Source organism: Haemorhous mexicanus, chromosome 6, assembly GCF_027477595.1.
Source record: "Haemorhous mexicanus isolate bHaeMex1 chromosome 6, bHaeMex1.pri, whole genome shotgun sequence".
In the NCBI taxonomy this organism is placed as follows: Eukaryota; Metazoa; Chordata; class Aves; order Passeriformes; family Fringillidae; genus Haemorhous; species Haemorhous mexicanus.
In genome coordinates, this window is record NC_082346.1 from 28,642,799 (window position 1) to 28,669,832 (window position 27,034).

The following is a 27,034-nucleotide window of genomic DNA, read 5'->3' on the forward strand; positions in this document are numbered from 1 at the left end:
CTGCACACGTCTATGACTGGGCGAACCAAAACCACTACAATGTGCTATTTTGTTAACACAGAGAATTCCCCTCTGCTTTGAGGTAGATTCTCTTAAATGATGGCCTAGTTTCCTCTCCATCCACTAAGAGAAAAACCGACGGTTCTTTAAGAAATGGAATGGACATCATACCCCATCATTTAGTAAGTACTCAATCATGAGACCCCAAAGATCTATAAATGATGTCCTGTATCCCTCTTCTTTCCGCTGGCAAAGCTGCTTGTTGTAGTACTTCATGCGATCCATCGAGAAACAGCCCATCTTGCATTTTGTTGCTTGTTTTTGGGCTTCACCAATGTGTGAGTCCAGGTCCTTCTGTGACCAGTAGGCATCTCTGTATAAGTTGGCCATGGTCCTGGAGAAAGACAATGCAGACAGCAGAAGTTAAAAGGAGCAAACAAAGACTGGAAATTTTGTACTTTCAGAACAGAGGTTTACATTTAGGGATTCCCTTCTGCTCACACACACTCTGGTTTAGCTGCTCCATCCAGCAGAATGAACACTTCAGAGTTTCTATGACTGTTTCTAAAAATGGCACTGAGGAAGGAGGTGGGGTTTTTTATGTTCTTAACCTTTTTTTTTTTTTTTTTTAAAGCAGTACTGGCAGAAGCTTAAGGGATAAAACTGCTAAGTGTGAACATAGATATATTTGTGAAGCACCAATTAGGCAGAAAATTATAATAAATTTTCTTTTCTTGTTTTTCAGAACCTTGAATTCATTCATATTAGCTGCTGTCTCCTGCCTTGATTCACTTAGTGTTAATCTTATGATTATCACTATGCTTTATTTTAACATCAACCTCTGTTTTACCAACCTCCTCTGCATGGGACAATCAGACATTAGGGAGCTGTAGGTGTGTAAGCAAGGAATAACACTGCCCAGGGAAACACAAAACTGGCAGGTTGCAGTGATCAGTGTGCACTGTCCAGCAGTTTTTTCCAGCTAGAAATCACAGGCAATATCAGAAGCTAATGGGACCACAATAGCTGGGATTCAGTGGAGAAAGGAAGAGGCATGATGCTATGGGCATCCACAGTTACATCCTACATGCTAGAAAGCATCTTGATGAGTGTAATTGTCATAAGCACATTTAACTCCTGCACATGTGGAGCTGATAAGCACAGTAAAGAGCTGCTCATAGAAAAAAGCATGCACTAAATCAAGCTAGTACTTAATGGCCTGTTACTGAGAAACTTGTTTATGTGATGGTTGAAGAAAATCTCCTGATCTTGTCTGCTTTTAGAAGCTACTCTCTGCAGCAGTGTGACCCTCAGAGGGGCTGGTCAGGCCTCCTGCTCGAGCTGGCTTACCAGGTGGTGCCAGACAGCCCGCTGATGTATGTTATACAGTCCAGGAGATTTAACTTCTTGAGTCCCATGAGGCTGCCATACAAGCCTGTCATTGACTTCAGTCCTCCGCCTGTCGTGATGATAGCCACGATGGGCACCTGTTGGGCAGAGGGATGGGACAGTCACACTGACAGCATTCAACATTGCAGCCCACACTGCCATGGGGTCTGGTCACCACAGGTGACCATCAGCCCAGGTCCTGATCTCAGAGCCCAGGTCCCTTTTCAGAAGGAAAGACTCCAAAACTCAGCAATAACTGCTACTGCCACTTTCTCCCCTTTGGACAAACTTGGGCTCTTGCTCATCTCTAAGGCAAATACAGGCACAGATGAACAAGAAGAAAGCTTCTGTGGAAGCAGTAATGTATTATCCACCACTCTTATTTCACACATTGACTACTTCTGTATGAAAATCTGCATGCAAATCCCATGAAGAAATACACTCCATTCACAGCTACTGTTTAGCTACCCTCAGCAATGCTGCTATTCTTCAGGATCTTGAAGTTATTTTAAAATAAATTGCATTATTTTGAGGAATTTCAAAACCACAAGAAACAGAAGATATAAGAAGCACTTAAAGATCTTTGTCCAAAACTCTCACAAAGTAGTGAAACTGGAATAAGGGGAAAAAAATCTCTGCTGTGGAACGTATACAGTATTTCTGAACCAAGGCAGTGACAGCTCAGCCTGGCAGGAATGAACACACCTCAACTATGAAAAATTCCAAATTGATAGTAATGAAGGATGGTGACTGCACCTGGTGTCTTCAATAACAAGCCTTGGCAGCAGAAGCAAATGTACTTAAGACACATGCACCAGCTGGTACCTGCACAACAGGTAGGAGTGCCCTGTTTTCTGACCCCTCATTCACAGAAGTACATGAAAACACTAGAGATTCAAGTTCTATCCCCTCAGCACACACGTACTTCTTGATCCTGCAGATCATGTGGTAGGTGAAAAACATTTTTGAGAGCGCTTGCTACATATCTCTTTCTTTTGCCCAGGAAAGCCTTCTCTTCAGAACATAAGTTAAACCCAAAGCGCATGTCCAGGTCTTGGTGGCATGAACAATTACTAAGATAAAAACAGACACACATATTAAATATTAACACACCCATATCAATCTTAGGACAGTGATCAAAGATAATCTACAGCACCCTTCCCTTCAAACAGGATGATGCAACATGACAGGAGCAAGAGAGAATAATTTTACTATTTTTAAAAGTATGAAGCGCATGTCAATTAGTAAGACTAACTAGTGGCATTATTCCTAATTATTGCTAATTGGAAGAAACAATGTATACTATTTACAAATAAAAAATATTTAAATAAATATTCTACAACTAAAAGATTGACAAGTTTAGAAAATCCATGGAAATGGCCGAAAGTGAAAGTATCAATTCCCATTTCACAGGTTATTTTCTCATTGAAAATCTGAAAATGACGCCCAATTTTCAAAGGCTGGCATATTCAATGTGAATGAAAATTCCCCTTTTGAGGAGCTGGAGTGGGAACGCACCCCCCTCTAGCGGTGAGCGCCCTGGGGAGGGTGGCCGCGGAGCCCAGCTTGCTGGAGAGACCTCGGTGACATCCAGCCCCTGGGTGGGCAGAGAAGGGTCACTGGGAGCAGCAGGATTCACCTGCTGCTCTGTTGTGTCTACACGTGCACAGGCTGTTTCAGGGGCCAACGCTAGAAGTTCTATTCCACATCAACCTTGACTCAAAAATTGCAAGGCACATCTTCTCCCAGAGGAAGATTTCACTGGAGTATATTTTGAAATTGAGTAAGTCATTGCTTAAGGCCCCACAATTGTAGTTTATTTCCCTGGGCTTTTTTGCTCTTCTACTCACTAATCTCCCTCCTGGTTCTTCCTGTCCTGCTCCTACAAGACATCAATAGGCAAGAGATGGTCATGGTCAGGTCAGAGCTACATTGCCAAGTGCCAGGGGTTTGCTTTTTCTTCCAGTGACAGAACCTCCCTCTTCTACTGGTTCCATAATGTCTATGAAACTAGTAAAGAAATTTAATTATGAGCTTTCTCCATCACCAGATTTGGATAAAATCAAGTTTGGATAAACTATTATAACCTTATTTGTAAATTAATTCACACAATGGGAATTGAGTTAGGTGGAGCTGCAAAAGCCAGTTTCTATTGTAAATCAAGATCTAAACAAACTGTTTCTGAAGTTCTCTGAAAATAAAATAAATAAGAAAAAGTTGTTTTTCCTGTTGCGTATAACATTGATTTTCCTGTTATCATTGACCACTTGTTGTTTTGAAATTAATGACAGAAAACTGTGTTTGAATTCAGAATTATTCTTTTCCTTTTATTTCTTAGTCAGACATACACACAAAAACACCAGTTTGCCAGTTGTATGTGTTCCATATAGCTATGGATAACCTGAAGTATCTCCATGTTTACTGATGAGTAGTAAGGAGCATGTCTACAGATGTCAAAACACAGGTTAACCTGTTTACCTTAGTTTCTACTCAATAGATAGTATATCTGGACTTAACAGAAGACAAGGTTCATCCCCACTGAATATTGATAGTAAAGCAAAAAAATAATTCTTAATTCCTGATTAAACTAAATGTTTACATCCGACTATTCTTTTTTTGTCATTGTCATATAGTTTTGTTATTTTTGTGAATTTCAGAGACTCACATAGAAAAAAGAAAATATTCTGTGGTCTAAAGGAAAGGGAGAATGCTGAAATAAACACATGTTTATTTAATGCTTTATCGACGGATTGAAGCCAAATCTTCCTAAGGCTAATTATGTATTATATATTATGCATGTATTTTATGTTTTATTATAAACACATTCTAGTTTTCAGACTGAGAATGCTTGTGTCATTTCCATGTGACTAAAACAATATCAAAATCAATGAACTAACTATAAAGGAATAAAACAAAATCTCTTACCAAGTTTTTGCTGTCACATTCAAGTCAAATCTTTTCTCCTGGAAAGCAAGAATGTAATTTTTAAATTTTAAATATTCTATTTTCCCTTTTTGTCTTGGGGCCAGAGCTTGATTTATAACCCAGGAAGGTCATGCAATCACAACTTAAATGTCTGTGATCTTGGCATATATTTCCAATAGCATTCACTCATCGTTAGTGGAACATCCCTACCTACAGATCCTAAATCCTCCCAGGCTGAAGAAGTCATTAAGCAGCCTGGTATAAGAGGTTTCTGAGGCTCACACAATAGGTCCCATTTCCTGTACAACTCATAAGCTTTCTGCAGCATCCCCAATTGCCATTTTTGTGTGTTTTCCATTCTTCACGCTCTTGTACACAGCACATCTTTGACATCCTGGCATAGTCTCACAGTGAAGAGACTCAAAGTCTGCGTTTGCTTCTGCCCAGACTTTATCCTCTCTTAAAAATCATTATTTCAATCTTCATATTAAGTTATAAAATGTGCTTTGTTCTGAGAGGATATCTTAATGGCTCTTTTAAATAAATATTCTCATTATATTATTTAAAATACATACCCTATGACTAATATTTTTAGCATACTTCAATATATTGTCCTCTTAAATATATGGTTGACTAAGGACAGGTTTATTGATGTTTTCCTATTTTGTGCCCCTGGAGCAACTTTCAGTTTGGACCCTAAGCAAAGGGGGAGTCGGTGAGTCTTTGGGTAAACAGGGGGAGATGTTCTAAAGGAAGTATGGTGTTTTCTTACATCCTTTAAGTCTCTGTCTCTGCTACTGGCACGTAATGGAGATTAATACAGGGACAACCTGTCTCTGTGGAGAAAACATCTGGAGAAACAAAGCTTCTGTTTTCTCAAAGTCTAATAGAGAATCAGAATGTTTCTGACACTCTTAGTGGCCATCTAGGACAACCTTATGTGGAATGGTTTCTATTTGAGTAACTCTTTATTACCAATGCCTGGAATGGATGCTTACCTCTGCAATGGTTGTTTTCCTTCCCATGGGCAGCGAGTTCAGCATCACCACTGGGGAGCCTGTCTCTGTGCTGTACCTACAGGACCACTGGGAAAACAACATGCTTTAGAACACAACCAGGAACGGGTTTACCCTCTCTCCTTCCTCCCACTTTCTTGAGAGCCGCTCAAAATCCCTCCCCCACTGAGGCCTCTCCAACATACAGGGTGGTAGCGCCTCTTCTTTGGCAGCATGACATCCAGCGTTGGCTCCGCGTACTTGATGTAGTGGAACTCGGTGGGACACGCTGGGCTGACCGCTCCGTTGGGGCCCAGCACGATATCCTGTGTCCCCTCAAAGGAGCCCTTCACAGTCAGGGAAAGCTCTTTCTCTAAAGTGGCAAAACAAAGATCAATATGACTAGGCAGAAAAATGTGCTGGCTTGATTAAAGGTGGGGTGCGAGTGGCATAGTTTTGCCCAGGGCAAAGTGCTGGCACTACAGGGAAAAGAGCAAAGTGGATACTTTTCTGATAGAAAGGGGACTCTGAATATTCCTGCTGTGATATAGAACTGGGATTTCAACTTTATTGTGCATTTAATAGACCTTGTTAACATATATCTAGATGAGGTCATTGGAGTCTATAACAACCTAATGTGTTTACCTGGCATTAACTCCACGAAATACTGTCAGCACTATTTATTTCACTAACACATTATATGGAAGGGACATCTTCTTATAAGTAAGCATGCAACTACTGGTAAAGCAATGACAAAGCAATAACCTTACTTGATTTTTGCTTCGTCTTCTCTGCCACTTCAACTTCCAAGCAGCAAAGTTCACGACACTGTGAAAGACAGATTGAAGGATTTTGTGAGAAAGATCATCACATCCCATCCTCATTATAGGGAGCTGTGGACCCCTCAGCTTGGAGTAACTTGGAGTTCTGAATTCCCTTGTATCTCTGGGCTTTTTCCCATTAGCTGCTGACTAAAGAAAAGGAAAAACTTTGGAGGGAGTTGCAGGAATTGCATGTGTGACAATGACTTAAGATTGAGCACAGTGAGAGGAATATACAAAGGAAGAAAATCAGGACCATTTTCATGATAGTAGCATAAACAAAAAGGGTTAAACTAGGAAATAAATAAAGATATGTCACTGAGAGATCAAGAGTCAGGATTAGGAAGGGTTTTCTGAAGAAACATTTCTTTTAGCATTTTGGGGGTTAATTTTTTTTTTATGGTGCTCACTCTTTTTCAACATAATGTGTTTTTGACAAGTCAGTATTTTCATGCAGAACTTACCCACAGAGCATGGCTCATCTCCAAGGGAAGGAAAGGGTGGGGTAGATTATTAATAAGTGACTTCACAACCTTTTTATCATTGTGTTCTGATAGACAGCAGTACACTTTTTGAAGTACTACTACCAGAGAAAAATTGTGTGTGTCTGTGTGTGTGTGGTGTGGTGAAGTATAGGAAAAATCAGAAATAGGGAAGTATAGGACAAACGGGATATCTCCAATGAACAGGTAAATAAAATGTCCCATTCTGAATGTATCTAAATAGAAAAAAGGAAATAAAAAGAGAAAGAACTGGCCTACTGGCTTCTTTGACCCCCACCCTCCTTTTCCCTTTACATTGAGGAATCACTTATAGAAAATATCTTGCGAAAGACACATACCACCAGCACTCCATTGCTAGCAATCATTTCATGAGGACCAGATCTGGGAAACAAAATTAAAAACATGGATTTTTTAAGTCAAACAAATCCCACTCGTCTTTACCCAGGATGTTGCCCTTTCTTCCCACTTTAAAAACCAACAGTCTGAGGGGACCCCAGGAAGCATTTAACAAGCTCCTTTCCTTGCTTGCATGGACTGAGCTCTGCTCTGAGGAGACTCATCTCTGTACCAAAGCTGAACAATGTGAAACATAGTTATTTTTTTACAGTGCAATCTCATAATCATCTATAATGGAATCTCCTGTTAGGCAGTCAAATTCTTCTAACTGTAACATGTGAAATAAATGTATTTCAGCTGATACACCAGCATGTCCTTGTTGGGAAGACAGTTCTATGTATTTGCTGGCATGCAAATATTCTGAGCTGCAAGGGACCCATGAGGATCCACACCAAGTTCAACTCCTGGCCTGCACAGGAGAACACCAAGAATAACACCATGTACCCAAGAGCATTGTCCAAATGTTTCCTGAACTCTGGCAGGCTTAGTGCTGTGACCACTTCCCTGGGGAGTCTGTTTCAAAGTGACACAGGGCAGCCAGTACCAATTACATGGGAAAAAAACCCAAAAGCTTTCCAGATCATTCAAGTGAATGAAGGAGATGGTGTGGAGCAACCTGACTTCTGGCCTTGGCTCTCCAACAGTATGAGAGCTGGCCTTAGCTAGTCACTCTATTTCTGCCATGCCTTAGTTATCTTGTGGAAACACAGACAAAAAGGGTGATTCATGGGTGGCAGGCTGACCTTGCTGGAGAAGGAGCCTTACATCCTTACAAGAGTTCCCATCCCATTGTGATTGTGTTAAGCAGAAATAAAACACAATTACTAGGGGTCAAAGAGTACTGCAAGGGAAAACTGAAAGAATTGGAGATGCACTGAAAACCTAACTAGGATGTTTCAACACTAAAACTGTGTCAAATATAACCTGAAAAGGGCAAGGAAAAATTGATAGGCAGGAATTCTCACACACTCAGAAAGCCTTCTGAAATGTCCCCAGGTAGATAAATCATAGAATAGTTTGGGTTGGAAGGGATCTTAAAATTCATCTAGTTCCAATCCCTTGTCATGGGCAGGGACAAACTTGCACTAGACTATGTTGCTCAAAGCTCCATCCAGCATGACTTTGAACACTTCTAGGGATGTGGAAGTTCTCTGGGTAACTGGTGGGTGCATCATTGAGGGCAGCTAAGCTACAGAACAAGCTAATCCATCAGGTGTTGGGGACTGCAGCAATAATGTAGGAGAAGGCTGGAACTTTTTTTGGGAAATACTCAAAGCATGACTTCTAATACTGTTTTTTCTAATCAATAATGATTTTTTCATTTTTAAAACAATCTCTTTATCACTTACGCAACCTCCAATTTGAATTCAACTTCTAGTTCCTCCTTGGCCTGAAAGCAAGAAGAAGATATCAAATGAAGCAGCCACATAATGCTTTGTCCCTAGTCCCTGATGGGCAATATTGAAGTTATTGGCTGCAATGAGTAGCCTGTAATAAATACTTCAGACTGGGTGGTCTGAATCAACAATTCAGCCAGATGATTAAATGATTCCCGACTCATCTCCTTCTGACTTCATAATACCACCAAAACAACCTATACTTCATGTGAAGCTGCTGCAAAAAAACAATTTGCAACTTTCTTTATTTTCTGAATTCCACCCTTTTCTTCCAACTATTCCTGGCACTGTCCTGCCATGACTTACTGTACTGGCTATTATCTTGGAAATTAAACATACTTTACACCCATTACTTTACCATAATAAACAGAGAACAGTGAGTGATTCAGAATTCCTGTTATGCAACCCCAAGTAAGGCAGTGTTGATGTGTACAAGCTGATTGTGAATGACCTAGTTTGGATACCAGAATTTGTCCCTGGTAGCAAGAAGTTGTATGTGAGATGTTTTGCTGATCTCATCCTTAGATCTCAAAGGGAATCAAGATTATTTTTCCCATTTTATAGATGGGAAACTGAGAAACAGAGTGAATCATCCTCCATTCATAGTGGGATACACACAGGGGCAAATTCATCTTTGCCTTTTGGGGGGAAAGTAGACACAAGCAAAGGGGCAGGGGTTTATGAATTATGGGAATTACTCAGGTTATAAATGACATGGTGAAACAAATATTCATGTTATTCACCCTGCAACAGCTGTAGGGCCTTGGTGTTGCTCAGAGGTAGCTCGCAATTAGATCCTTCCCCTACCTACTGCACTGTTTCAGTCCTACAGTCTTTAATAATTTATAAAACATTGCAAAGAAGAGTTCAGACTCTCAAATTCAGATTTTTAACCACATTTTTGTGGTTATAATTTGAATGGCAATTAATGCAGTCATTATTGGGATAAGTAATCCATGGCAGGGTCAGAAAGATTTTGAAACTGTTCTGTAACTCTCCACTGTTTTCTCAGTTGTTTTAGTTACTTAGTTGCTCTCACATTTGGGCTGGGCTTGAAGTACAGGATCACTGTTCTTTCAAGTGGAAGTTTAGCAGTATCAAAGAGTGCACAGAGGAGATGGTCATCTGGAGTAGCAAAATCCTCATCATACACCGTGAGCTCCAGCACATTCTGGAAATAGAGGGAGAAGGATTTGTTATTGTTTCTCAGGCTGGGCATCATTAGCTCCAGGCAAAAAGTATTGCTGAGGATGAGCTTGAGAAGAAAAGTTGAGAAATTAAACATCACCCCCCTTTAGAAAAACATACTTGAACTGCATATTAATTCTTGCCTAGTTCATTTTAATTGCTGTAATGAAATACATTGGCTATACCAATACAATAGCTTGGGTAACTCCCAGATTCTGTATCCATCTGGCACTGACCTGTAAGAGTCTCTTGTTTTCCTAAAATTTCAAAACTGAGCTCGCTTTCTGGCCCTCCTATGTAGCACCACTGAACAGACACAGGAACTCTGTCATCCCTGCTGTTAAATGCTTTGAGCAGTCCTTTATCGGTGCCATCTCTTAAACAATTCCTGGGCACGGTTTAGGAGCTACATACACTAAATCTTCAGGTTGCTTCAAGCAGACAACTTTGGCTCCTTACCTTGACCTGACTCTGGATTCTGAAGTAGAAGGTTTCATTCCACACCGGATTGTCAGAGTTTCTCACGGTTTTAGTGCGTGACCTTTCACATGTCGCAGTCGGCAGCCACAAGGACACGTAGCAATCAGCCTGGCTTACTGGGCAGGGGAGAGGCAAAAGAGTTGCTAATTGGCAAAGGCAGCAGAGCTGCAGGACAGTGGAGAGATTACTGCAGCAACTGGTACCAAAACCAAGAACAAGTTATTTAAAGATAGAAAAGTCCGATGCAATGTAACTTTCCAGGATTCCCTTCTGAGAGAGAAAAAGCACTGACCACAAGACGACCTAGAAGAGGAGGTGGCTTCTGTTCTTTCTTGTGTTAGTTACAGACAACATTGATATTGTGTATTAAAAAAAAAACCACTGAGAATTTTTTCGTCTAGTCAGCCACTTCAGTTTCTCAGCCAACAAGCTTTCCTGTGCTCACGTGTGCATGCAGACACACACACTAACGCTGAGCTGCTGTCTGATAAGAGGGGTTGGGATTCTCCTCCACATATTGAGAGCAACTGCAAAAGGTCTTCATCTCTGCCTTGCCCTCAGTGTTGTTCTTTGTGAGGGTTTGTGAAAGGAGTTGCAGAACTACACCTGCTGTATGAGATGGCAGAGGCTTCCTCCAGAAGGAGCTCATTGAATTAGACATTGGAATTTAACTGTTACCTACAGGAAGAGACCAAGTCTCTCTTCCAAAAGGCACTAGGAGAAAGTTAGTAAAGGATTTTACATCCCCTTTCTCACAGGCACCTAAATGAAGGCATATCTCAAGCAGCTACAGACAAAAATTCCTTTTACTGTGTTTCTTCTTGGAGGTTATGCAAGGTACTTCGGCACCTTGAAAACCTCTGTGATGCAGTTCTCAACAATTAGATGATCAGCTGTTATGAAATGCAAAAGGTAACTAGCTTTGAGAATGGATGTCCTGTGATGTGAGACTTCTGAGAGAGACAAGTGATGGCAGCAGTAAATGGAGAAGACCCTTCAGCAGCAGGTAAGGACTCTGCAGGCAGAGCAGGGAACAGGAGCTTCTACACTGACCTGTGGGGAAAAGCAAAATCTTGCCTGCTTGCAACAGGACATTTTTCTCCTCTTCTTTTCTTTCCTTCTCCACCAAGATTTGCCCCATGTCACCCTACAGCTACTGACTCTCAAACTGGTTGGAGGCTGCATTTTATGCTGTTGAAAGTGTTCAAGAAGCCTTGCTGCTTTTCTGTCCAAGTGAGAGGGAAAAAAATCCAGAACTGCTTGAAAAATGATATATGAATTGTGATAGGTCAATAGAGACCTCAGTTACTGGTTTTCAACTTTTTAACATTACAATGCAGAAACAACAACAACAATGTTTAATTCTGTCAACTGTTTTTTCTAAAAAAATTTTTTGAGAAATCAACATATTCCTACTGAGTAAAAAAAGTACACTCTGGAAAACTTTGTTTGGAAAATATTGAGTAGGCCCTAGCCTTCTGCCTGTCTTACTCTATTTCACATTTCATATCTTAGTTTGGCTTTAAAAATGAGATTCTGACAGCATTTTCACTGTACTTGTCTAGAGTCATCTGTTTTAATTCTATCTTCCCACCACTCTTTTTTCTTATTCACCTTATTTTCCTCTTCCTTTTTGTAGTGAGAACTTCTGTGTCCTCCTCAATAATTTCATTTTCACTCTTAAGGACTGTAGACTATTCAGTCCCTCTGGTTGGAAAACTTATTTCAAGTTACTCTATTTCCTCAAGTGTTTTTTTTGGTTTTTTGTTTTTCATCTGGGAAATTCCATGCAGACAATAACGCTTTGAAGAATTTGAAACCGCAAAAATATGTAATTGAATATGCTTGGATAATCTAGAAGTAATACTACTGATTTTGAAATGCATTAAAGGTGATTTTTTGTAACTACTATATGACTTCGGCTTTATCGTTTGAGATCAATGACTCATGGCTGTTTGGCTGGCAAGTGCTTTATTCTGCTGATGTGATTCATCATTCCTGTATATCTTAACTGTACTTTGAGATACAAAGCATATCAAGCAATCCTTAATCAAGCAATCCTTAATTATATGAGTAGATGCAGCCAAACTAGTCAGCTGTGTATTTAATGCAAAATGTTGCCTCAGTTCTGCTTGCACAATCTGTTTCTACAAGCTCATTATTTGCCTTGTTGCCTGACACGCAGAAGATCTGAGACGAGTCCCTGATGAGACCTTTTTGTGCTCTTGCTTCACCACATCTGTGCTGCAGCCATGGACCAGGAGGGAGGTGCAGAGCAGGTAGCTCAGTGATGGGACCTAGGATACAGCTGTTGCCTGCCTCAGAGCTGTGACACAGGGAAGTCCTCTGATACATCTTCCAGAAAAACATGTGACAACCACATGGAACAACAGGAATGGTACTGCATGGTAAATCCAGATCTTTGTCTCTCAGAAAATCTTTTCTGACTCTTCACGTGCCAGACATGATAGAGTCAATCACTGCTGCTCACAGCAAAACAGGAGAATCAAGAGACTCATGAGGGTTACATAATTTCCCTTCTAAGCTCACACTCAAACAGCATCCTTTCACAGATAGTCACATAGCTCTATTTACTCGAACAAAACAAACTGTTAACTTGTCTATTTTGTGTGGAACACCTCTCCACAGCACACATGTGGATAGTCTGTGTTCTTTTATGTAACAGCGCTGTTTTCCTTTCCTACTTACTCCCTTCCCACCACTTTCCTGCCACGTGACTCACACTCTTGCTCAACTGCAAGCCTGCTGCAGAATTCGTAGAAAGGACCAAGCATCCAGCCCTCGGTTAGTATGTTTTTTAAACTATCCTCAGGGTAATTAAGGATGCATTAGCCTGCTCGTAATGATTGTAAAAAGCTTTTTCCTGTTCAACTCTCCTTCGTCAGAACCAAGACTGAGGATGTTGAAAAGGTTTGCTCCTCCCAGCCACATTTCCCAAGGTGCTACAACCCATCAGCAGAATTACCCCTTGTTTTTGAAAACATGGAATGGAATCTTTCATCTACCTCTGTCTACCTCTGTCAGAAGCTCTCCTTTCTTTGACAGAAAGCACTTATTCCCAAAAACACATTCAAGTCTTGAAACCAGTCCTGGCTTATAACAATTAGTTTACATAAACACTGGGCTATTTCAGAAACACTAAGAAAAGGTAGTTACAAAATTATAAAAGATATAATTTGCCTGTTTCCTGAGTTACCACTAAGAATGGAGATACTTACAGGCATCCACTCGCTGGAGATTTCTCATCCGGATGATCCTTACGGTCAACAGGTAGCAAGGAGAGGATTCTATCTAGAGGGGAACAGTAAAAAGCAGGTCTGAATGAGCCTTTGATGGGAAAAAATTTCAAATGTACAAACTAACTGGGTGCCACAAAGAACAAATACAGTTAGTAAAACTTGGGTCAATTATCTCACTATTTTGCAGAATGAAGCTTCTGCTGTTAAAAATGTCTTAACATTTATATATTTAACTTTCTTTTTGCTTTGTTAATCTGAGGTTCCAGATTGCTCATCAGAACAGAAAACACTCTGAATTCCAAAAAGCAATAAATCCCTGACAATTTACACGGCCTGTGAGATGCTTGCAAAACCTTTCACTCTGAAAATGCTGAGTCTAGTCTACAACATAACTACAGTAAGTCTCTTGAACCGAGTAAATGCACTGGTGGGCACCATGATGAAGTTGTCAAAATGCCATCAGTCCTGGTCAGAGTTACAGTCAATCCCCCTAGTAACCACCCATATGGTCCCATAGCATTGAAAAAAAAATGCTGTGGAGAATATCTGTTGTTGTGGACTCCCATAGGATAAACCCAAAGTACCAGTTTTTAAGAGGTGTTTTTCTGCTTCAGAAACATTGATTTACTGCAACTATTACTATTTTTATTTGCGCAAGAAAAAGAGTAATAGTAATGTGAGCTTTTATAAATCACAATTATGAGACAAGCCAATGGCTGCAAATTGTTTCCAGAGGATTTAGGATCCAAAGATTTAGGTATGGGTTGCCTTTGGAGAAAAATAAAGCATACTACCTTCCTCTAAAAAACCTGAAGTGAAGACTGAAAGTGCTAAACTTGCTTGGTTCCTTTTAAATATCTCGGCCTTAATCTTCTATAAAAAAAGTCTCTCCAGGTTTTGTGGCTGCAGGGACCTCTTCCTATTTATTATTAGAAGATAAATGTGAGTTCCTTCTTCCGAGGAACATGATTTCCTGCTGGCTCATTCCATAAACCTGTCTCTGGCTCAGAGCTATCTGCAAAAGGTTATTTTAAACAAGCTAATAAATAAATCAGCATTTCCTGTGGCTGTGACACATGGTTATTTCCTCACACTCCTAGTAACATTTCCACCTGCATAAGTGGTTACAGCAGAGTCCCACAAATCATTCTTTTTGACAATTGCTATTTTTATAAACAGGTTTCCTCTCATTTAGGAGCATCCTTCTATTTCTATAGCACTTCAGAGACTTCCTAAAACCATTATAAACAACCAGACAAAATAGATGTTAAGACAGAAACTGGTAGAACCTTGCTTAAACCAATTTTTTTTCTCAAGAGAACAGAGCAAAAGGGTCTTATTTATAGATGGAAAGATAATTATGCCTCTCGTCACAACAAATTACTTTTCCAATATGCAATTAGAATCCTCTCATCTTTCCACTAACATATCATGTTATGTAAAAATCTTTTTACAGATTTCTTAAAAACCATTGCTGTTTCCACCCCTCTTATATGTGTCTCAAGAAATCTATGGCTTTTTTATTTTTTTAGTGCTTCTTCCTGAAATTCAACCAACAAAATCTATTTGCCTTCTGTTTTAATTGTTCTCAAAAGAGAAAAATCCTTACAGAAGCTGCAAAATTTGCAGACAACTTGTGGAAGAATATGTCCTCAGAGCTACCCCGTGCAAAGACACTGGTTCAGATTTTAGAAACAGTATAGCCCGTGTTAATACAGTCCTACACCCTGTTAATTTACCCTTCTCAGCTGGGTAATGAGCAAAGTGGATCACCACACTCACATGTTAGGAATGAGCTTAGGCACCTCAGCATATGCCCTAGAAGGCAGAAACTCATTGTTCCTTATGTTCTGCATAAACATGGGGGGAATTGTAGCAGGCATTTATCTCCAAAGATTGTGTAAGGTGGTGCCAGCTCCTGCATCAGCTCCAGCAACACTTCCACTGACAAGTGGCACTGCTTGAGTGAGAACCAATGAATTCATTAGTTGCAAAGCAATTTGTGATTCTTAGATAGGAGAAAACTTGGGTTGGGTTTTTTATTTTAAAGAATATTAGATGGTTTCTGCCATCTGATCACCTTCTTCCTGGTTCCCTTGCAATTATTTTCTAACATGTTAGCCAGATTTTCCCTATCTGGCATGGGGAAATCAATTCTCAGAGACTCAGGATTCACAAAAGGATTTACTGACATTTTACTGAAAAAAAAAAAAAAAATCACTGGCTTAAGAGTAATGGTCCTGCAGTAATCAGGACCCGTGCTTGCACTAGGGGAGAGGCAGATGCCACCAGGCAGTCACCCGAGGAAAGGCAGGAGCCAGGCGTCAGTCCTGACAGTCCCGGCACCTGCTGGTGGCAGTAGCAAAGACAGCAGGGAGGGTACAATTCACCCGGGGATCAGGCCTTGCCTGTTCTTCTGCTCCCAGGAGGATTTGCTATTTTAATTAATTCTGGTAACATCTTAAACAAAAGAAATGTATTTAAATAGCAGCTGGGACAACTACAATATGATGTACCAGGGTCTAGTTATAGAGACAAAGAAAATAGCAGTCATGCATGTATAAAACAAAAGACAGAGGTTCTGTTATTCTGTTTACTTAACACCTATTAGGATATCTTTACCAAAAAAAAAAAAAAAAAAAAAAAAAAAAAAAAAAAAAAAAAAGCTGCTGATTTTTAATGAGGTTCCATATACAGAGAGGTTTCCAACACAGCAAATTGTCAACTTGTCAGCTTGTCTTCAATTTGGTGTTTCCCAACTCGTGCTCGTATGTGTGTATGAATGCAGTACAGCACTCTGAGGTGCCAGTGCATGAGTAGGCTGTACAGTGCTAGTTTCTCTGAAGTCCCAGGGAAATGAAGTTTTACTGGGATTCTCCAACCAGCAGCTCCATCTAATGTAAAACAGACCTCATCGTCTCTTCTTCCAGTTTCATTGCTGTTCCCATAAAAAAGAGCAACGTGGTATGATCCTTGGCACTAAGTTACTATGTTGGTATAAGTAAGTGTCATGTAAATGATGTCCACTTTCTCCCAGCTGAGGAGTAAGAATTTGAAAACAGAAATTTCTCTGTCATGAGCACTCTGGTGATGCAGGCTGTCTGCATTCCTGGAACATTTGTGCCTCTGCAGCCCTCTTTAAAGTCATGCTTCTATTCAGATGTAGGTATGTGTGGCATGCATCCATCTCAAGAAGCACTGCTGTAAATTACTCCACTAGTTTAGCTGTGTAATACATCCTGTCACAAGTGGCTGTGGAGCTCTAAAATGGCAGGACTCCTTAATGAGGCAAGAGTCCATGAGACCAGAGGGTGATGGTGACTCTACTTCTTTACCTTTTTTTTTTTTTAAAAAAAAAAAAACTTGCTTTTCTCTCAGTAGCTTTCTTTCTTCAGCCTTTAGTCTTCTTCATCTAACAGGCTCTGCCAGCATGGATGATTTCTAGCTACATCTTTCCAGCTTGTGATAGCAATAGTATGAACATTCAGCCCTTCACTTATTGTAGACTACCCCAGTCACACAATTCCACAACAGTACAGTCAAATGTGTGCTGGGTGAATCCTTTCAAGGTCTTTTTTAGCCCTGGGTGCTTGGCTTAGCATAGATGTTCCATTAGATTGCAGAATATTGTAGCTGCCTTCTCAAAACAGAGACCAGTCATCCAACACCGATCCAGAGAAGAGAACTTTCTTTTGAATCTCCAGGAGCAGTCAACACATTCTCAGATTTGATTGTTGCTCTTTTTAGATTGGTATTTATTCCAAAGCAGTTATAAACTAACAGAAGAATAATGCAGAGATCCTGAAATTCACATTCAGTTTGTGTGTGTGAAAACTGTATCATTATCAATAAGCATGTATCTTCCAACCAGATACTTGGCTGCTGATTTTCTACATGAAATGTGGAATGTGTTCCACCTGGTCTCATGAGTAGGTGGTCTTTCTCATGCTAGGTGAAAATTGTGATGAGGAAGCAAAGAAAACCATGTGCAACAGTGTGCTGGTACTATTACCTATTCCAGTGCAACTGCACTGCATACTATTCCACAAACCGTCCTGCAAAGATCAGACAAGATATAAAAATACTTCTAGCACAATCAATTTACTTTTACAATGGCTGAAAAAGCCATTTCTACAAACCAACCTGAAAAAAACATTTGTCATCTATAGAACCCTTGAAAAAAAACTTCCTCTCTATCCACACATTTTTCCTGCAATCACCCAGTAATAATTCCTCTATGTGTTACTATGTCATCTACTAGCTCAGCAGCCTTTCCTGGCAAAGATCAATCCTTGCCATGTCTAAGGTATTCCTGCATTCCTGGCCCAGAGAAGCATTCTGCTGAGATGAAATCACTCCCAGGATGTTTCAGGGCACTCCTTTCTTCATCTCCAAGTGCTAATTTAACTAGATGGTAGCTGGAGACCAAATCATTCCCTGCTGATGGTGCATCTAGAACGGGTGGTGTGTGAAAGTCTATCTTGAGCTGTCTGAGAGTCAGGTCTCCTAAAGAGTGTGTGTGAGTTTTTTACAGTTGCAGTCAGGATGCTTCAGGCTGTGAACATCACTCACCAATCCCTGCCCCAGCTTGCAACAGCCCTGGGATGCTGTGGGATGTGCTGGGATCCCCCGTGGCAGGCTGCCCAGACCTGCTGCTCTTGGCCACCTCTCTGAAGTTCTTCCTCATTCTTGACAAAATCAGGCTCCACGATGGAAAGGATGCTGTAATTGCTTCCTTCCTTCACCTCCTCCAGGCTGGGGAGGGCACCTCAGCTGAGGGCTATGGGGCTGTGCATGGGCATGCTGGTGATGCTGATGATCACTGCTGCCACAGCAGTGCTTTTCACCAGCTATGTGTTTCATGGGTTTTATTAGTAACATTTCTTCTTCTTCTGATCAAACCACCTTTCCATCAGGAGTAGCAGAAGTCTTGGCTGGATACCAATGAATTTAAAATGCCAACACCCAGATGGAAAAGCCCCTTTCCGGCATACAGCCACAGGAACCCTGGTTCCAGCAGGGAAAATTTTTCCACATCCACAGGAGCATGACAGGTATGTGCAAGATCATAAGAATTGTATCCTTCAGATGATTGCTTCCTCATTCATATGAGGAATCAATCATGGTACTCAGAAAACTTTGGAGGAATGAGACTATGCACATTATACTGTACTTGAAAGACACTTCCAAAACCAAAACCTTCAAATACTGATCAACACAAGATGGATACTCTCGCTGCACAGTGATCCCATAAATGCCGAGATGCATAATTATATTTAATAAATAAAAGTATTATTTAGTATTTCTCTTCCTTTTTATATAAATCTTTAGAGATGTTTTATTTGATTGATAAATCAGGCTAGTTGCATAGCCCTATAAATATTACCTTCACCTTTTTGTGTTTGCAGATGTTTAACAATCAGACTCCTTCAGATTTTGAAAAACAGGTCTATTTGAAAGCTTCAACCGTTCAACTGAATGTTCAAAATTATTTCCATATATAAAACTGTATCCAGAGCAATAGGATAGTCCATAAAAAAACCCCAGTGCCTTTTTATAGTGCTCTGCCCTCCCTAAGTAGAACAAATATGACAGAAAGAAACTAGGCTGAGCATGAACCATCTGAGGGTTGAGATTCTACACCTAATTCCAGATAGCTGTAAAATTAGTGTTTATGTCTAATAGCTGTTGAGCATTTCTGGATTCTCATCCTAAGGTAGACATTACCACAGGACAGGCATCATACTCTGAAAATCTCTCTTTCTGACTACCATTCTCAAGGGCTTTCATAGGGCTGTCTCAGGTACAGATGTTTTGCACTTTTGCATGTTGTCAAATATGGATTAGACAAATCATATTTCAAAGTTTTGAGCTGATGGGAAGTGGCCCCATTTGATTCTGTGAGGTTCATTTTTGAAGTGGGAGGTGTGCTGGAATGTGTAATTTCATCAGTCTGTATTTTAGGCAATCCCATACCAGCAACACTTGGGGTGGCAGAGGAGGCACCTGGGCTCAGACCAGCTTCTGCAGCTGAGCAGAGCTGCTGCTGGAGCCATGCTGCTGCAAGCACTTTGGGGCTGGGGTGGCTCAGGAGCAAACTCCTGCCTTTCCAGTGGATGCTGAGCCTGGGGCTGGAGCTGCTCCTGACAGCAGGCTCTGGCCCCTGTGGCAGTCCAGGAGCCCATGCCAAGGAGCCTGGTCCCAGCCCTCCTGCCTGCCTCAGCTCCTGCTCACATTACCGAGCCCAACCTGCCCCAGAAGCAGAGGTCACATCTTGCTCTGCAGTGTGGCAGCTCCCCACCTTTCCCATGATCTCAAGAGCTGCTTCCAACTTCCAAAACCCAGCAGGAGCCAGTGCTCCTGCTTTGCACAAGGGTGAGAGCTTAACCCGTCCCTCTTCTGTTTAAGGGCTGCAGCTGTCCCAGCTGCACAGCCCTGAAAGAGCAAGGAGCCCATCTCTGGCAGGGAATAGAGGTATGACTTGACCTGAGATATGATGCATCTTAACCTTATTAAAACATGGCTCAGGGTGAATTTAAAACTATGCATCCAATTGTTCCCCTCCCCTTCCCTCACACACATTATTATATGAGACCTGCTGCAATCCTCAAATATTTTGGTACAAACACTGATGTCTGAAATACCAGAGCTGCCTCCGCCTGTTACTTTAGCATGGGCCTAAGTACCAGCCAAGGCCCAAATAATACAGATTTCTTAATGCAGATAAAAATCAGCACGTTGGTGTAAAGACACATGGAGTTGCTGGCAAATGCTGTCAGAGATTCCTAACAGACAATCCCTCTGAGAGGCAGAGACCCTCATATTTAAGTCTTCTGGTAGTTTCAGTGATGAAAAAATTATTATTTGAGAAAAAATTAGGAGGAGAGAAAAATATATATGCATCCTTTACATGAAAGAATGACTGTTTGTGTAGCCAAATAATGATCATGCAAGTGCACAGGCTGGAGCGTGGAATTCTGAGCACAGACAAAAACAGTGCCTCTGCAACCACATGCAAAAACAACTCTGGCCATCACCCGCATTGTCATGAATTTTGTAATTTTATAATGTAAAAAGTAATCCTTCAATGTGAGACAGGACCAATGTAGTGATCTAGAAGAAGGTTATGGATATATCAGATGATTCTTTTGGTCTGCTACTGTCACATCTGTCCCCTTAAATGTCTTTAATCTAAGTCTGTATCCTGAGCACACAATGGAAAAACAAACACATCACTGTGTGGGATTAAGAAATGGAGACAAGAAGTTACTTGTCATATGTATAATTATCCTAAGTAATTATAACCCAGGAGCTCAATTCTTTTTTCTTTCTCTCATTGTGCTTTAAAGTTCCTGACCCCTTGTAAGGAACAGATATTATACCAAAAACTGATCAATAATTTTTTCTGCCCGTTTTTACTATCTACAGAATTCTTCATCCTAGACACGGTCCAGAATATTGGTATCTTCCCAGGCTCAAGATACTAATACCCTGACATTGTAACTTAAATATTTGCAAGATGAAATGCCACAAAGACCCTAGACTTATTATATAATATATTCTGTGAAAATACAGTATAATCTTTTAACTCCACTATTTTTTTAGTAATAATCCTAATACTGGGAAAGCACAATAGCTAAATTTTGAAGAGTGCATGTCAAAAACCAAAAAATACTGTGAACATGACTAAGAATTTGTTTAAATTTGTGAGCATCCGAACTGCAGCAGAACTACGCAGCTTATCACAAAGCTCACCTGTCTGCCTGTTCACAGTATGATTTCAACTTTCAGACAAAGCTCCTTTTCAGCTTCATTTTGCCTCAGTAGAACTTGCCTGCATGGACTATAGCACAAATTTCCACAGAATTATCTTCCTCAGAAGCATACACTTCATGGGAAAAAATTGTTATATGAATCACTCAAACTTCTCCATTGACAGATAGGAAATAATGCCCAGACTCACCACACAGTAGCAGAATGAAAACTCCCATTAAAACCAGTAATTTCTAACAACAACAAAAAAAATCTTTGGCTGGCATTCATGCCCCAGAAATAGCCCTAGCACACTCAAGCATCACTCCTTTTACAGAATTCCACTACAGTTTCTTTCCTGATGAAGCGCAGAAGTCATGGAAGATCAGGGTTCAATAATCCAGGACTCCCTCATAAATTGCAAGGATGGAGATCTTGCTACCAAAGCCATTGCAGCAGAGCTGCAATGTCTCACTGTTACTTTTGGCCCTTTCAGTTACAGAAAGTATTGTGGAACAGAAAGCTCACCAGTGGATTTCTTGTACAAGTAAGTGAGACATTAAAATACTAAATATTAAGCCTGTTCCAAAGAAAATGTAAGAGAGAATAAAACAAGCAATTATGGAAACTGAGCCACTTGGTTCACTTGAAGGTGTCTCTGCTCATTGCAGGAATTTGGAACAAGGTGACCTTTAAAAGTGCTTTCCAACCCAAACCATTCTATGTTCTATGAAAATTATAAACATAAGAATGAAATTATTCAAGCAATAAATTTAGGGGCATTGCCTTTGTAACACTCAAGCTGCTGCCATAATTCTTTATCCACCTGAGCTTTCTCCTCTTTTGGAAAAACAAAGCCCTTAGCACTCTTTGGTTCTAAATTCTCTTGTTCTTAATACCTTGAAATCACCTTGGTCTGTCCCAGTACCATCACCTTGCCTTCTCTGCCATTCACCATCTCCCAAGGAACCAAGGCCCGAGTTTCCATCCTGAAAAAAGGAAGAAAGAAACAATAAATGATAATGTTAAAACAGCAGCAGCAGCATTATCAGGATAGATAATTAATTTCTACTTGCAGCAATTTATGATGAAACCTCGATTAGAAGGGCTGTTGGTTACACCCAGCTGTGTTACCGCACTCAGATTAATGAACCAACCACCACAAGGTTTGGTGCACACTGGCACAACATCCATGTCAGGGGTACCCTTTCAATGAGAAAATGAAGGCAGATCATCACAGCTGTAAGGTACCTAGAAGGTATCTGTATCCAGTAAAAAAGGTTTTGCTTTTTGTGTTGAATGTGATCTTTTGGCAGCCTGCTCTTACCAATATTAAACCTCAGTTTAAAATACCCCAGAATACCTTCTGTGATTTTGAATGCAGGATGTGAAACACTGCAGTTGCAATATTTTAAATCTAATGTTTCAATCTTTTTCAGGAAAGAGAAGTTCCAAAATGCTTCTAGAGTGTAGGGTGCCCCCTTTTGAAGCACTTCATAGAGCACCATTAAAGGACAAAAAAATGTTGAAGATATTCTGCCTCTATGTCCAAAGCTCATCCTGAAGTGATGTGCCTTCATACAGTCACGGAGCCCATAGAACAATGCATAATGTACTACATTTAAAACTAAATGCAAATCCTGAAACAACACAGAGAATGCAAAGCAAAATGAAAAAATTCAGAACAAAAAAGGGAACGTGTAAGTGAAATTCAATTCTCTATTCCTGGTCACTATCCTGTCCTTATCCCAATTTCAACAACAAAAAATATGGGTTTGACACATTATTAGGCATGTCAAAATCTTTATATTTATACAGAAATATGAAATTTTTAATGAAAGTAGCATTTAATTGCAGAAGAAAAAAAGCTGACAATTCAGTCCCCTGAAGGAAGTTTCTCCCCACGTTCATTTTTTCCCCCTTTCTTATCGGTTTCTGTCCCTATACTACTCTGACTTCTCTCATTTTGTCTAGAAAGATGAGATCTTTGTCTCCAGTGGATTCAGAAGGAGTTTTTCCACTGATAGGCTTGAAGAGAAAATTTCACCTTAAACTCCTTCAGGCAGAGGAACTGCTGTATAGTCCCCTCAGACAGCAAATTTTCACACTAGCTTGAATACAAACACACTCACAAAGCAGGATTTTGTTTTCTGTCAAATGCAGAGGACGTCAAGTGAAACTTTAAAGCTGTTTTCTTACCCCTAGTGCATTTGATGGTATCATGGTCTTCCCTTTCATGTAAAAGAGTTCTTCTGGCAACTCCATGGGCTGCAATTCTTGAGACATATTTGCAGAATATACTTCTGGCTCCTCCATGGGCAGGAATCCTTTAGACATGTTTTCAGGATATAGTCCTGGCTCCTCCAGGGGCTGGAAGCCTTTAAATGTGTTTTCAGGATATAGTCCTGGCTCCTCCATGGTCAAGAATCCTTTAGACATCTTTTCAGGATACAATCCTGGCTCCTCCATGGTCAAGAATCCTTTAGACATCTTTTCAGGATACAGTCCTGGCTCCTCCACAGGCAGGAATCCTTTAGACATATTGTCAGGATATAGTCCTGGCTCCTCCATTGGCAGGGGCCCTTTAGACATGTCTTCAGGATCTACTCCTGGCACCTCCACGGGCAGCAATTCCAGAGATATATTTTCAGGCTCTACTCCTGGCACCTCCGTGGGCAGCGGCTCTAGAGACATGTTTTCAGGATTTACTCCTGGCACCTCTGTGGACAGTGGTTCTAGAGACATGTTTTCAGTATCTACTCCTGGTACCTCCACCGGCAGCACTTCCCAAGACATGTTTGCAGGATGTACTCCTGTGGGAGTCAATGACGTGTTATTTTATAAAATTACCTGAGGCCCCACCCATCTCATCTCTCTAAGTGAAGGCCTCCCCTCCCACTGCAAGGCAGCGGAGCTCCAAGGGCAGAGTGCTCCAGGGAAGGACCTTGCAGCACAAGCGCCCCAGCCACAAGGAATGTGGTGCCTTCCTCTGGCTGGGAACCTCTCCCAGCCTGCGCCTGCCCCACGGGTCCTGCACTGCTGCACCCTTTTCTGTGTGTGAAGGGCGCTGCTGCCGAGGCCTGCTCCTTCAAACCCACTGCTCCCCTGTCCTGAGCAGGGACAGCTCCTGTAGGGGGGAACTGGGCCCTGGAAAAGGCCTGTGCCTCTGAATAACTGCAGTGACTCCCTGCATGCTGGCACAGCCCTGGGCACTTTGGATGATGTGTCCCCGCAGGCAGGGGGACCTGAGCTCAGTGCCTGCAGAGGGGCAGGGCCTGGAGATGGCCATCCCCAGATCCCTGCATGGGCATGCAGCTCCCAGCTCCTCCTGGGCTGCTCCCGTTCCCTCTTCCCAGGGGAGAGAGACCATGGTGTGGGTGCAGGGCTGGGGCTTCATTCTGCAGAGGTGAGCTGTAAGTAGAGGAGGTGATTGGCAGGCTGGGAGCAGCAGCACTGGGGTGTGAATGGCCAGCAGGGGAGAAGGACACTTCCAGGGGGTAGCAGAGGTCTTGAAGTCAATGCCTGTGGCTCCAGGCATGACCCAGGACCACTGCTGCACCCAGCAGTACCTTAAATATTGCAAAAAAGGCACAAGGAAATATGTAAGAGCTGTGCAAAGCAGTTAAGAGTTATGCTTTTATACATTTTCTAGAGAAAGGCAGTTGCACTTTAAATGACAACTGTGGGAAACTCATCCCAAAATGAATGGAATACAGCATCCGGTGGTTAAGTTTTATCACTTTTTTTTTACAGAGATTTGTTCAACCGAAGAACATGAACAAAAGAGCAGCTGAACATCTCCAGGCTTACCCAATGGAAATTACCATCTTCAACACAGAAAAACAAATGAATAACAAACTAGAAGCTCCAGTAACAGTAGGCTTTGTCATAGCATCTGCATTCCCAGCATGAAAAGTAGCTCTGCCCACACTGGAAGTACAAGAGCATCTTTTGGCCTCAGGTCACAGACACTCGGAGCTGCATCCTGGAGAACTCCTTTTGCAGCTTAATTTAGAGAACAGTCATTTGGGGGGGGGGGGGAGGGAAGTGGGGGGGTGTTTGTTGGTTTTGGTTTTGTTTGTTTGGTTTGGGGTTTTTGTTGTTCTTGTTTTGGTTTTTGGTTTGGTTTTGTTTTTTGGGTTTTGGGTTTTTTTCTTTAAATCTAGTCAGAAAAGAAGACCTGGTTGACCTTGGGAAACCTGCCGTGGGATACTAAAAATACCAGGATACTTCTCATTAGAGCATAACAACTTTCCCAAGGCTGGTTAGTTCAGAGAACCATTAGCATAACTGAAGATAAGGGATAGAAATCCCTCTAAAGTTGGTGAACCTTAAGAAAGCTGAGATTCTCTGTCCTCGAGGAAGCCTGTGAAGATGAAAGATGGATTCTATGTACAGACTTCCATGTGTGCAGAGTGAATTCCCCATCACAGGCACACTTGGCTATCTATAATGATCTGGACGGCCTTCAGCTAAATCAAGGTACTCTGCTCCCATCTGAGTCACTCCACAGGGAGCAACATAAAGAAAGAAAACTGCAAGGTTCTCATTAACAACTGAACTAGTGCCATCTCATTTAAAATCTGAACATACAAAGCTGGATGGTTTTCAATTTGGAGAATGAAAAGCAGCAAGTGCTTTTCATTTTCAGTTGCTCCAAGTGGAAATATTTTATGTCTTTACATTGCATAGTTCAGTAATTTAAGGACAGATGAAGGAAAATAACCCACCTGTTTCCAAGATCTAAATGTAGTTGCCCTGGCAGCAAATTGCACACTCCTCCTTTAGTGTAGTGATATCACAGTCTTATCTGTTTATCATACAATGTGCCAAAACCAGCAGAACCTTGTACTTCCTCCACTGCTTCGGTTTCTTACTCACCCTGCAACGCACTTTGCAGAAGCATCACTCACTTGGCAAAGGAACCTGTATTGCATCTGACTGCAGAGACAAGCTGTGGAAAAATGGATCCAATTGGACTCGACCAAAACCACAGACAGCCAGTGTCCTCCTAAATGCCTTGCAACAATATATGCTTGCCTTGCCTCGTGCAGGCCAGGCAAAAGGAGCCTGACGTTATTCTAACAAGGTAGAAGCACAACCAGGACTGGGTGTGACCACCTCACTACTCTCAGACATACAAATACTTCTATACAAAAAAACAGCACTGGAGAGCAGCGTCAGATGGGAGTTCTGGCTCAGCTAAGTGCTCTTCCTGCAGGAGAGGAGTGGTGTCTTAGGCCATCACTTGTGCAGTTAGTGAAGGAAGGAGATTTGGAGCAGAAGAGAAAACTCATGGGAGACAGGGACATTACTGCTGTTTGTTATCTTACCTCTGCAACAGCTAAAAATGATTCTTCTGGGAAATAAATTTTAAACTAAAATGTTTAAAAGTGCTAGAATGTATTCTTGTTAAGCTCATAACTGAGAAAAATGTGGCACCTTGTATCCATTGTAGAGATGCATCTAGCATATATGTAGAACAAACCACTGATACTGAGAGGTATTCCTTTCCCAGCAGGGAGGCTAAGATCCTGAATGACTTTGTACATCATTGCACTCACAGTTAAACACCTGAATACTTTTCTTTCATGTTACAGTTACTGATGCACTGGATAAAGCCCAAAATTTACCATACCAGTCTTTGAGCTGCCTAATTAAAGTGTAAATTTATACTCTATTTTATCTCTCTCGGATTTTATGCATGTTACAAATGCACAGTCCTCAGTGGTTACCTGTAAAGTGAGAAAGTCCTCTGTGCCTCGAGTTCTCTCACTTTGGGATGTTTTTCTGTACTTGAAGAAAGTTTCCCAGGACTTCAGTTCTATGAGAATGGTTCCCAAAGGTTTTGAATCACTGTTCATTCTCCACATTTCTGGAGGCTACATGCAAGTTCATCATATCCCCATGAGCTGAAAACCAGCACAA

At 41.2% G+C, this 27,034-nt stretch overlaps 1 protein-coding gene across 1 annotated transcript in view; it reads right to left on the reverse strand.

Annotated features, from left to right (window-relative positions):
- Positions 1 to 23,916, reverse strand: part of LOC132328395 (uncharacterized) — a 52,645-nt gene extending 28,729 nt beyond the window's left edge. Inside the window, 14 exon segments of the mRNA XM_059848215.1 lie at positions 172 to 394; positions 1,351 to 1,487; positions 2,315 to 2,462; positions 4,315 to 4,352; positions 5,313 to 5,399; positions 5,516 to 5,682; positions 6,080 to 6,137; positions 6,972 to 7,014; positions 8,379 to 8,419; positions 9,466 to 9,597; positions 10,074 to 10,210; positions 13,334 to 13,406; positions 22,006 to 22,095; positions 23,306 to 23,916. Of these exon segments, the coding sequence (XP_059704198.1) occupies positions 172 to 394; positions 1,351 to 1,487; positions 2,315 to 2,462; positions 4,315 to 4,352; positions 5,313 to 5,399; positions 5,516 to 5,682; positions 6,080 to 6,137; positions 6,972 to 7,014; positions 8,379 to 8,419; positions 9,466 to 9,597; positions 10,074 to 10,210; positions 13,334 to 13,406; positions 22,006 to 22,095; positions 23,306 to 23,902 (1,971 nt within the window). The 5' untranslated portion in view covers positions 23,903 to 23,916.
- Between the last annotated feature and the right edge of the window lie 3,118 nt (positions 23,917 to 27,034).